Source organism: Centroberyx gerrardi, chromosome 22, assembly GCF_048128805.1.
Source record: "Centroberyx gerrardi isolate f3 chromosome 22, fCenGer3.hap1.cur.20231027, whole genome shotgun sequence".
Lineage (NCBI taxonomy): Eukaryota > Metazoa > Chordata > Actinopteri > Beryciformes > Berycidae > Centroberyx > Centroberyx gerrardi.
The window spans coordinates 7265535-7277932 of NC_136018.1; the positions used below are offsets into that span (position 1 = coordinate 7265535).

The 12398-nt window shown below is 42.2% G+C and overlaps 1 protein-coding gene across 2 annotated transcripts; it reads left to right on the plus strand.

The window, feature by feature from the left end:
* Positions 1–12150, plus strand: prpf4bb (pre-mRNA processing factor 4Bb). 2 transcript variants are annotated; one of them, XM_071915038.2, is made up of 16 exons: positions 1–119; positions 945–1029; positions 1681–2819; positions 3253–3426; positions 3711–3869; positions 5494–5575; positions 6226–6427; positions 7137–7210; positions 8898–8988; positions 9261–9408; positions 9583–9720; positions 9833–9986; positions 10085–10199; positions 10310–10461; positions 10606–10692; positions 10915–12150. In XM_071915038.2, exons 1-16 carry the CDS (start codon positions 61–63, stop codon positions 11116–11118), a joined length of 3063 nt encoding a protein of 1020 aa, XP_071771139.1. In that variant the 5' UTR covers positions 1–60; the 3' UTR covers positions 11119–12150. The 2 variants fall into 2 exon arrangements, with proteins under 2 accessions (XP_071771139.1, XP_071771140.1); XM_071915039.2 differs by having other exon boundaries at positions 945–1023.
* Positions 12151–12398: the final 248 nt, after the last annotated feature.

Consider the following 12398-nt stretch of genomic DNA (forward strand, 5'->3'; position numbering starts at 1 on the left):
GCGGTTGCGTTTGTGTAGTCAAAATATTCAAAGAAGAAGAAGGCCCCTCAATTGAGGAAAATGGCCGACGTTGAGATGGATATCGCGTCCACAAGAATGAATAATGGCAACGAACACGTGTAAGGCATTTTAAACTTAAGATTAAACTTTAGTGTTAATAAGGGGTTGCCATATTTCCCATTCGAATCTAATCGGGAGCGAGTCTGTAAGTTAGAATCGCGGAGGCTAACAAACTCGCACGCTTCATATTGTTGCCGGGGCTAGCTCGGTTACCCAACGTCAGCTAGCTAACGTTCTTAGCCAACTAGCTAATGTTCGCTAGCTTACCTAGCATTTAGTTTCCCTTAAGCACACAGTATGCAAAAGTGCAATTCAGCTTCATTGCTGCATGTTTTATTCCATAAGGTGTACGTATCATCCCACATATAGTTAAACATCATTATTCCGTAGTAAGTATTTCCCTGACAATATTAGTTAGCACAGTCGGAAGCTAAGTTACCTAAGAAACGGTTTCAGCTTGCTAGCTTAAGTTTGCTAGCTACTGTTAGCAAATCCTAGCTAACGAGAGTAAATCGTCTTGGCGGTCATGCTCAGCGAGGCAGGGAAAAGCTACCAGCGAAGTTAACTAGGTAACAGTTGGCAAATGATGCCTCAGTAACAGCAACCAGCTAACGTCAACATTAAGACGAGGTTGTTATTCTTAACACTACTTAGTGTTAAACCAAGCGCTAGCTTAATTCAGCCCATTACATAAGCATCTATCCCCTAACATCTAGCTAACTCATTCGTGCAGTGATCTGAATGCTGTTTCCCGGGTACTGGTGCTAAGTTTGCTGTTCTTCTGTTTAAGTGAGCAAGGTGCATGCAATTCTCAATCTGTGTACACCAATGCCTGCTCAGGCCTAAACAGTTGTTGAGTGACTATTTTGTCTTTTCCTGCACAGGAAGCAGGATTTGGAAAGCCATGAGAGAAGTGGAAATGAAGACAGTGGAGATATGTCTGAGGAAGAAGAGGAGGAAGAGGTAAGGGTGCGCACCTGTATGGCTTACATATCTTTTCACAATATTTCATATTGTGGATGATAGTGGAATGATGTCATGATTCTGAACTTGTTGTCCTAACAAAGCTGAAGCACAATAGTTTATTTGCCTCATCGTATTTTAACTCAATGTGCTATAGGTTTGGCATTTTCTGTGATTGTGATTAAAGATGTGTTCAGGTGAGGGCTTGAAACCTAGCTATATCAATATGTAATTTATTAGTCAGCTGCAGTTCTCTTCAGATCCAATAATCTTACTGCAGACAGGCCTATATTGAGACAACCATAGATTTTGAAGCACATAATGTAGGATTAGGCTAGAATTTCTACTAGGCCGGGTATGCTACCTTAATTTACAGCTGTTTTGAAAGAAATCTATTTGTCTTGAAGTTAAACTTTTATGACGGCATAGACAAATAATGCAAGAAAGTAAAGTAATTGTTCCACTAAGTCACAGTTTGGAAAGTAGACAGATATTTAATAGTTTTTTTTTATTTTGGGGGCAAGTGGAAGGTTTTGGGGAAAGTAGAACTGTAAAATTGAAGAAAATGAATGAAATCATATTATTCAGAACGTTAATATCATGGCATGATCTGATGCCCGAATCGACTGTCACACTGTTATGTTGTCACCACCGTAGGAGGAGGCAGAAACTAATGGTGAGAAGACAGAAGAGGGGTCCAAACATCATAGCAGTGGAGGCAAACACAAGAGGAAGAAACACAAGCACCGGAGTAAGCACAAAAAACACAAGCATGCCTCTGATGAGGACAAGGACCGCAAACGCAAGCATCGACACAAACACAGGAAACACAAACGCAAGGAGGGCTCCTCTCCCTCTGGTGCTGTCATCTTTGGCTCCTCCAGCCACAGAAAGACTGAATCTTCTCCCTCCTCTGGAAATCCCAGCCTGGACGACAGGGCCTTGCTGGAGGATTTAGAGAAACAGAGAGCCATGATCAAAGCTGAGCTGGACAGCCAGTTGATGGAGGGCAAGGTGCAGTCAGGCATGGGCTTGATCCTTCAGGGTTATAACTCTGGATCGGAAGAAGATGGAGATGCTAGGGTCAGAAATGGAGAGCAGCGCCAAAGGAGCAGCTCAGGTAAACCCATATCTCCCAGGGCAGGAAAAAGTGGCAAATCCAGACGGGACTCAACAGAGGTCAGTAAATCTAGCTCCAAGCGTCACAGTCGGAGTAAGTCTAAGGAGAGGCCAGCCAAGGAGTCTAAGCAGGATAAGATGACCAAAAGCAGCAAAGATGCAACTGTTAAAGACAGAGGCCGCGGCAGGAGCAGGTCAAAAGACAGAAAGCGTTCAGACAGTGCTGATAGGTCCAAAGAGAGAACCAGGAAGTCCCCCTCCCCTTCCAGCAGGAGAGCAGAGCAGAGAGGTAGCCGGTCTGAGAAACGTACCTCTCCACAGCCTGATGACAGACCAAACCAGGAAAGAGCAAGCCGCAGGTCCAGATCACCTGGGCGGGAACGGCCAAGTCGCTCAGATGCTGACCGGGACAAACGGCCGACCAAGTCCCCATCCAAGGACGCGTCATCCGGCAAGGAGAACCGCTCTCCTCATCGACGAGGGCCTCATAGCCCCCCGAGGAGACGCAGTGCTTCCCCTCGCCATAAAGATGCCCACCAGCCCTCGGCCAGTGCCTCAGACAGGGCATCGAAGCAGAGCCATTCTCCCTCCAGAACAAGGTCTCCTCCCAGGAGGCCACGCAGCCGCTCACCAGACCTCAGGAGGAGGGATGCTGACAGGCAAGAGTCACCACTGAGGTTGGTGAATGAGTTGTTGTGACTTTTCATAACTTCTCACACAGTTGTAGAAGTTGTCTGAATCTGACAGCAATTAAAAGCCATACACACCTTAAAGAGCACTTGCACACATTGTACAATGATCACATTTTTTGTTGGCTTTTGCAGAAATTCCTTTGCGGTGCGTTTGCGCCGTTGTTAATTGAAAAAGTCTTTTTCATATTCTCATAGAAAATACACATACTTCCTCTTATTGATTTCATCACCTGCAGAGCCGATATGCATTCACCTTGTTATATGTATGGTGCGTGGGCAATTTGGGCGTTGCAACTAATTATTTAAATGTTCTGCAATGTAGATTAGAATTTCACTGTGTGTTAATATGAGTGTTCAAATGTAACAGACTTGTAGAATGTCTCATTCAGCCTCTGTCTCGTCTCTGATGTCCCTGCAGGAAGCGCCTGCGGCCGGATATGGGGCCAGGCAGAGACAGGTCACGGGAAAACAGCCCCAGATCGGCCTCTCGCCGGAGAATGAGTCGCTCACCTCTAAGACGGAGGTCCCCGTCACCACGACGACGCTCCCGCTCTTCCCCCCGCAGGCGGAGCAGGTCTCCACTGAGACACAGGTGAGGGCAGCTCACATCTCACTGAACTATCATTAGGCTCTACTGCTCACAGAGGATATTGCTATGAGTTACACCAATGCAATATGTTCTGTCAAAGGAAAACCTTGACATTTTTATTTTTAGTCAGGTACCTGTCACAAATTTCTTTTTGAGGGGGGGACCTTCGTTAACATTCCTCTCTGGGTCCTGCTTGCGTCTAGCAGTATCCACTGGTATTATGGAAAGACATTGTCAACTTGGAGTTTTTACCAGTTAATAAACTCTCTGACATCTATGCCCTGCAGGTCTGGGGAGAGGGACAGGTATGGTAGGCTCAGACAGTACCGACGCTCAATGTCCCGGGATCGGGAGAGGAGAAGGAGGCGCAGCAGAGACGAGGACAAGTTCAAGGGCAGCCTTTCAGAGGGCATGAAGGTCGACCAGGAGTCCTCAGAGGAAGAAGTGTGAGTAAAAGAAGATACTGATCCTTGTTTTCCCACAGGACAAATAATGCATCTCAATGGGTATCTAATATAAATATTGTATGTAGTAGTAGTAGTATTTTATTCAGTCATCACACACAATACAATAAGTATAAACAGTATATACAATATACAATCTAATATACAATAAGTAGACAGTATAAACAAAATCAACAATCTATGTATTAAGTAGTGACTGAAAAGGCACAGGCAGAAGCATAATGCTTATATATGCCTATCCTACATTCTTATCAATTTAAGCTACCCTCCAGAAATAAAAAATAAAAATAAAATAAAAATCATTCACACTTGTAACCCTCAAAAATAGCTTTATAAACCAGTCTTTTGAAAACCAAAAGCGAGTTACACATTCTTAAATTTATATTAGCATTATTCCATAATTTAACCCCAACAATAGAAATACATCTCCTTTTAATCCCTTTTTTATTTTTTTGTACGGTAAACTTACAAACATCTCTCAAATCATATTGGCACTCCTGCATTGAAAAAAACCTTTCTACACAGTCTGGGAGTGACTTTGTTTTAACTCTAAACATTATTTGCAATATTTTATAATATACCAAATCATTAAATTTCATTTTATAAACAGTGGATTAGTGTGGTCATAGTAACCAGCCTTATTTATAATACGTATGGCTCGTTTTTGTAGTAAGACTATTGAATTTATAGTCGTTTTAAAGGTCGACCCCCACAATTCCACACAGTAAGATATGTAAGGAAGTATAAGTGAGCAGTAAATTACATACAAGGCCTTATGATTTAATATATCCCTAGATTTATATAGGATTGCTATTGACTTTGAAATTTTCCCTTTAATATAGTCAATATGTTGTTTCCATGTTAATTTATGATCAATCACAACCTCTAGGAATTTTGTCTCAAAAACTCTTTCAATTTCAACATCACAAATTTTTAATTCAATATCCCCATCAATTTCTTTTCGATTTCCAAAAACCATAAATTTAGTTTTCTTAATATTGAGAGACAATTTATTAATATCAAGCCAAGTTTTGAGAATTTTCAGCTCCCTTTCAGTAGCATACAAAAGTTCCTTTAAATTTTTCCCAGAGCAAAATAAATTTGTATCGTCTGCAAAAATGACAAATTTTAACAATTCAGTAACATTGCAAATATCATTAATATAAAGTATAAAAGGTTTTGGACCAATCACCGATCCCTGGGGTACTCCACAGGTGACCTTCCTAAATCCTGACACTGTCATTAATTTGCACACATTGCTGTCTATTTTCCAAGTAGCTTTTCAGCCAAGAGTAAGCTATACCTCTTATCCCATACTTCTCCAATTTTCTCAATAATTGGCTGTGATCTATAGTATCAAAAGCCTTCTGTAGGTCAATATAAATACCAATAGAACACTCATCATTTTCAACTGCCTTTGATATGTATATAACAACTGTATTAAAATAATGGGTCTACTGTGCAGTGAACTAATTGCTTATATCAAACCTTAATCTAGGCATTGGGGCACATGTAGGGTCTATGCAAAATTAGACTAACATCTAACAGGAAACTGAGGTTTTGCCATATTTCCTAAGGCCTTGTGTGTGTGTGTGTGTGTGTGCAGGTTGGAGGACTTTGATGGTGAGGAGGTAGATGAAGAGGCTCTCATCGAACAGCGCCGCCAGCAACGCCTGGCCATTGTCCAGGTCTGTTCACACCTATGTTGATTCAGATGTGCTGTTTTTGTATTTGTCCTTTCACATCAGTATCAGCATTGAAGATAAACTGATTATTTATTAAATATCTGTTCAAACACTGCAATCTTGATGTTCTTAATATAGTGGTCTAGCATTTCAGAAACAAATACATGGCTGTAATAAGGCTGGGCGATTTGTATGTTTTCATTTTGCAGTAGGCCTATATATGTGTGCATTTACAATAAAAAGTAAGCTTACTGATTGATCACAAAAAATGACAAAATCGTTAAAAGTTTTTGTCGTTGAACAAATCGGCAGCAAAGCCATTTTCAGTCATGGCCAAATTATACAGCAGCATCGTCGGTGGAACAGGTAACAAGCGGAGCATGCCCAGTGGAGCTTTGCTGTATGGGACTCAAGCGTTCAGTTCGTAATGAAGTTTCACATTCAACTGGTAGGAGCTTTAAATTAAGTAACACACACTCTGGACTGCACTGGAGGAATGCATTTACTGAACATACCGATGTGGAAAATTAGATCGGTAAAAGAGTTGTAGTGTCTGTTTTGGTAAATTTACCGCCCAGCCCTAGGCTTTATGTTCATTACTTTTTACGTTTAACATGTATTCTCATGGTCACATTATTCCTGCCCTCATGCAGAAATACAAGATCGGGAATGAGGACAGCAACATGGTGTCGGAGCCCAGCAGCCCGCAGAGCAGCACACGCAGCCGTTCGCCCTCACCCGACGACATCTTGGAGCGAGTAGCCGCAGATGTCAAGGAGTACGAGCGCGAGAACCTCAACACTTTTGAGGCCAATATCAAAGCCAAGCACAACCTCATCGCCCAGGAGAAAGACGGTAATGTCCTGGTCACGATTCTCATGTCTGTGGGCATACAAGGCCAACTGAATGAACCATGCTTGTTAGGTTAATAAATTAGGTTAGGCTAGGTTTGTGGTGGTGACAGGCCGGGTTTGTGTCGAATTGTAAACAGTAAGTCTGCACATGCAATGAATTAAGCAGTTGTGATATGTATTAGGATGTAGGATAACTATTTGTGGGGGGCCTGTGAATATTATGCAAATTTGAACGATTTGGCATATTTCAGGCCTATTTCACCTGAACTAATAGCAGCAGCCGACTGTAGCGATATAAATGTATAGCCTGGCCGAATGCTACCTTACCCTCCTCAAGGAGCCCATCACTCATAGGGCGTACTGGCACTCACATCAGATAAAATAAAATCTCTCTCTTCTCTGAAGTTTGCAACTGTTGTCTCTCATGGGGCTTGGGAGAAAACTGATGTTGGTAAGCAGCAGCTTGGTTCGTGTGACAGCTGCAGACTTGTGTGGTGCAAGATAGGCAGGGATTTTAATTTTGTTTCTTTCTGTTATGTGTTCATTCAGTTGCTGGCTTGTAATCCAAAGCCTGGGTGTCTCTGCCACCTGAAGCATGTTTTGATCTCTGCAGAGTATGTGAATCAAACACATGTTCCATATCTTCTGTTTTACAACACGGCAGACGACTAGAAACTCACCCTGTGGTGTTTCCTTCTTCTTTCTTGCAGGAGCCAACCCAAAGAAGCCCTCAGCCCCTGATATGTTTACAGAGTCAGATGACATGTTTGCAGCGGACTTTGATGTAAGTCATGGAGTAAACACCAACTTTATTCTCACTGTTACTCTTCTTTTTGATTTACTTTCAAGTTGTGCACTCCCTACATTGGGGATGTATTCAAACGGCTTAGCCCTGAAGGCATCTTTGGAAACTGATGAAGGGACTGGCCCTGGTTGATACAGTTGTCTTTACTTGCGTCTTATAAAATTGGGCCCATACCAAGTAAAGCGACGTCCTGGGTTCGAATCTGACCCAAGACTTTTGTCGCATGGAATTTGTGTGTCTTTCCTGTCTGTCTCCACTTTCATCTTTCTAATAACGGCAAAAATTGGCAAAAAATAATCTTTAAAAGAAAAATGGGCATGCTAGCTTATGGTAGCCTCCAATTTATTGAACGGCAATATAGTTTTAATATATTTTTAAGATGTATAAAATTGATCAAGCCTTTTTTATTTTCAATAGAAATGGGCCTATTTTAAATACTATGCAAGAAGTTTTTATCTAACCAACTACAGCTAATGATGAAATTATTTAACAACTAGACCTCTCCCAACTCCTTTTTAATAAGACTTAAAGGATACGGCTGGTGTTTTTAAATACATTTCTTATCGTCAACAAATCCTATGAAAATAACAAAATCAACAATGCGTTTGCTCTACTCCCATTACTTTCAGACTTCCCACGTTCCCTTTTTAGCCTTCAAACTGGAAGTCATTGGCTCCAATTGTAAGCTAAAAACCAAATACAACTCTACAAATACAACTAAATACAGCTCACAAAGACATAGTTTCAATTTTAAAAATCGCTAACTGTTGCCACAAAAAGTCAGATTATTGTAGTTGAGAATGAGAGAATGTTGTAAATGAGAACAAATTCTTCATTACGCCGGGGCCTATTTTCGGTGCTACGGAACTCCTTTAAGGTGCGGTCAGACTACGGGCTACAAAAGCTACAGAACGGTCTGGCGCACCAAGCTGCATTGTTGCCAACGGAGCAGGAAAGTGTTGCCCGGGTGGTCGCTGACAGTTCCTGTCGTCGTCAGGCTGGGTGCACCAACTGATAATGTCTGACTGTTATAGCATTGCATTTGTCTCATTTTTTTATTTTATTTGGCAAATACTCATTCTTCTAATTCATCAAGTAAACAATAACGTAAATATAACTTCCCTACACTACCTTGATTTGTTCATGCTTCACTGCGTCATCAGAGCGTGTTCTTCATGTTGCTTTGTAGCCCGTGGTCTGAACGCACCATAAGAGTCTAAGAGCCCCGCGACATTCTATTTTCGGTCCTGCCGGGAATCGAACTCGGGTCTCCCGATTGAGAGTCAGCAGTCTAAACTCCCTGCGGCACACTTTCACCCACGGGACCCATCAAGTGGTGAACAGAGCGACCGAACGAACAGCCGACAATACCATCCATAGAGCCCCTGCTGTCGCGGGGCTACAAATAGAGTATTGTGTTTTACCACACGTTCTTAGGTTACTCATAGTGGTGGTAGTGGAAAGGAGTCAAGCAGTGGAAAGGACTATTTTTGAGCAATGCAAAAACCTCTTTTAATGTTCCTCTGTCTTTCAATAGACAATTTGCACTGGCCCCATCTGAAATTTTGGTATGCCATCACATAAGAATAGGAGACACTGTAATTGAGAATCCAAGGAACTGTCTGTTGTATGAGCCACTGACCTCATTTTTGTGATGTTTCTGCAGAGTGCCAGGATGAGAGCGGCAGGTGTAGGGAAGGACTTCAAGGAGAACCCTAACCTCAGGGACAACTGGACTGATGCTGAGGGTTACTACCGTAAGTGTTCCCTTCCTAATCCTAAGATTTAGGCATCATACCTAGGCAAGACTCTTACTAGGACTCTGCCAGTGTCAGGGAAACACCCATGAGTCCTTACTTACTATCATACATACATACAACATACAACTTTTGCACAGTATCTCCAGTCAAGGCTCATGCCATATGGTGGTTGCAATTGAAGTACATTCATTACACACACTTGGAATATTTTTTAGACTGGGGTAACAACCTTCCTGCCATCAACTGTGTGTATGTCTGTGGTTATACAGGGGTGAACATTGGTGAGACACTGGACAAGCGCTACGATGTGTATGGCTACACGGGCCAGGGAGTGTTCAGCAATGTGATCAGAGCCAGGGACACTGCCAGGGCCGGCCAGGAGGTGGCAGTCAAGATCATCCGAAACAACGAGCTCATGTGAGTCATACATACTGTATATTTATATATTAAAAACCTTTTTTTTATATGAATGTAAACTCTCTCATATCCAAACTAGCATTGGCCCTTCAAAATAAAATAATTGAGAACGGATCTAAACGAAGCTTTAATTTGATATGTGGAGATAAGGACTCTTTCTTTTGTGGTCTATAGGCAGAAGACTGGTTTGAAAGAGCTGGAGTTCCTCAAGAAGCTGAACGATGCCGACCCGGATGACAAGTTCCACTGCCTTCGTCTCTTCAGGCACTTCTACCACAAGCAGCATCTGTGTCTGGTGTTTGAGCCCCTCAGGTACTGTGAGAGGGGACACTGCTCATTTCATCCTTTCCTGAGACGTGTACTCTTAATGTTATCTATAGCATTTATCTAACCTGTTAATTACTTGTTGCATTCCCACCCACAGTATGAATCTGCGAGAGGTGCTGAAGAAGTATGGTAAAGATGTGGGCCTCCACATCAAAGCGGTGCGCTCCTACAGTCAGCAGCTCTTCCTCGCCCTCAAGCTGCTCAAACGATGCAACATCCTCCATGCTGACATCAAGCCAGACAATATCCTGGTAGGATGTAAATGCTCGCTCTAAGAATCAAGATAGATGCCAGAATTAAAAGGAGATGGAGCAGTCTTGTGCTTACTAATCTTGTCTTTCCTCACAAGGTGAACGAGTCAAAGACCATCCTGAAGTTGTGTGACTTTGGTTCTGCATCGCATGTGGCTGACAACGACATCACACCGTACCTGGTCAGCAGGTTCTACAGAGCTCCAGAAATCAGTAAGTTCGGTTATTTATGTACATCTGTAGTTTTACCATTGCTTTCATAATTGGATCTTATTCATCTCATGAGATCATACTAATCACTTATATGTTTCTTTCTGTCTCAGTCATAGGAAAGCCATATGATTATGGTATTGACATGTGGTCTGTCGGCTGCACTTTATATGAGCTTTACACTGGCAAGATCTTGTTCCCCGGATCTTCCAACAACCACATGATCAAACTGGCCATGGACCTCAAGGGGAAGATGCCCAACAAGGTAGAATTGCATCATGGAATCTCAGAGCTTCCGTCAGATATATATATTTTTTATCTCTTTCTTAGACGCAGTGTAAAGGATTGTTGTTCGATGCAGTGTTGAAGAAGTTACAGATGATGCAATGTTGTGTTTTTCTTTTCTCAGATGATCCGTAAAGGCTTGTTCAAAGACCAGCACTTCGATCAGAATTTGAACTTCCTGTACATTGAAGTGGACAAAGTGACAGAAAGGGTACGTTGTTCCTTCTCACTTTTCACGTTAAACTTCCGCCTGCTCAGAGTTGTTAACATGTCCCAGAATTTGCAATAACGAGCATAAAAAATGTATTGAAAATAGTTGGAACATAAATATGTCAGATACTGAAAATGTATCGTTGTTATTATTGTTGTGCTTATAGTATCCACTTTGACTAAAGTCTCTTCTTTCAATCCTCTGGTCCTCTGCTCACATCAGGAGAAGGTGACGGTGATGAGCACCATCAACCCCACCAAGGACCTGCTGACAGATATGGTGGGAGGCCAGCGACTGCCTGAGGACCAGAGGAAGAAGGTGATGCAGCTCAAAGACCTGATAGATGGCACCCTGATGCTGGACCCAGCCAAACGCATCAGCATCAACCAGGCTCTGCAGCACCCCTTTATCCAGGAGAAGATCTGACCCACAGAACGCCACGCACTCCCAGACTCGCAGACTCGAAACCCACCGCCAGACTAGCTCTGACATGAACTCTGCAGTGAGGCAGCCAACACACAGACTTCGATTCAGAATGTCATGGATTTTTGTTCTTCCTCAACCTAATTTTGTTTATGGATACATACTCTTGTTTTATTGTAAATAGATCATTGAAATAGTAGCCATTCTTGGAAACATTGATTTTTGTGATTATCGTTGTAAACTTGTCCCCATACCCGGCGATGCAGTTATGGACTTTTTCTATTTAACTGGCATTGAAGTGACTGATGTTAAAAAAAAGATATAATTCCTGTAAATATGTCTATTGCATTATTAACAATCTTGAGCATCAGCCAGTTGAGTTTCGTCGTAGTTGCAGATGTCAGATACTGGCACATCCTTTTTTTTTTTTTTTTTAATGATCACATTGCTCATTGTGGGGCGATGCATGCTTTTGAATGTGCACCCTTTGTGCTCTAGATTTCTGTGGTGCAGGCCTGTGTAAATGCTCTGTATGTGCATCAGTGTCCCACATGTGACGGCACCCCCCCCACCCCCCCCCACCATCCCTGGCCAATTCCCAGGCATCAGGCCTGAGATGAAGGAATAGATGCATATTATGTACTCCCTCCCTGAACAATAGAATTTATCCATTTCAAAGCAGGTAGTCATTGTTTTCTGTTGCTGGACGGTTCCATGTTTTTCTAGCTTTCTCTCCCTCCAGCACTCTGGCTAGGTCCTGGCTCTTAAGGCTCTCAGATTTAAGTGCCTCCTGTATGAGCCTAGTTTGTTAAACACCAAACAATGCTGGCCTGTTGAAGCCACACCTGTAACCCTCCTTTCTCATCGTTGTATATAGTCCATTGTTATCATCGTTTCATGTATGAGTCGTTTGTTTTTTCCATTAAGTGGTAAAAAAAATCTTGTGATTTCAATAAAGAATTGTTGTGAAAACGCTGCTGAAAGAGCACCTTCAGTGTAACACAACTTTTAGTAATAAAATGTTTCATATTCTATACCAAAATCCCACTCCATTTCTTCATTGTTGGCATAATGGATGCGTACTTACTTGTCAATAGCAATGTATTCACACTTAATTGTGAAGAGCATTAGATATGTAGAGAAACAGTCATGGAATCTGTACAAATTTCACAGCTGAATGTTAGCTGTCCAAAAAGGGCTTTTGACAGCCCCCTGGATGATACCCTCGTACTCCGATGAGTGTAGTCTGAAGACGGCGAGGGAGTGTGAGAAAGGTGGGATAT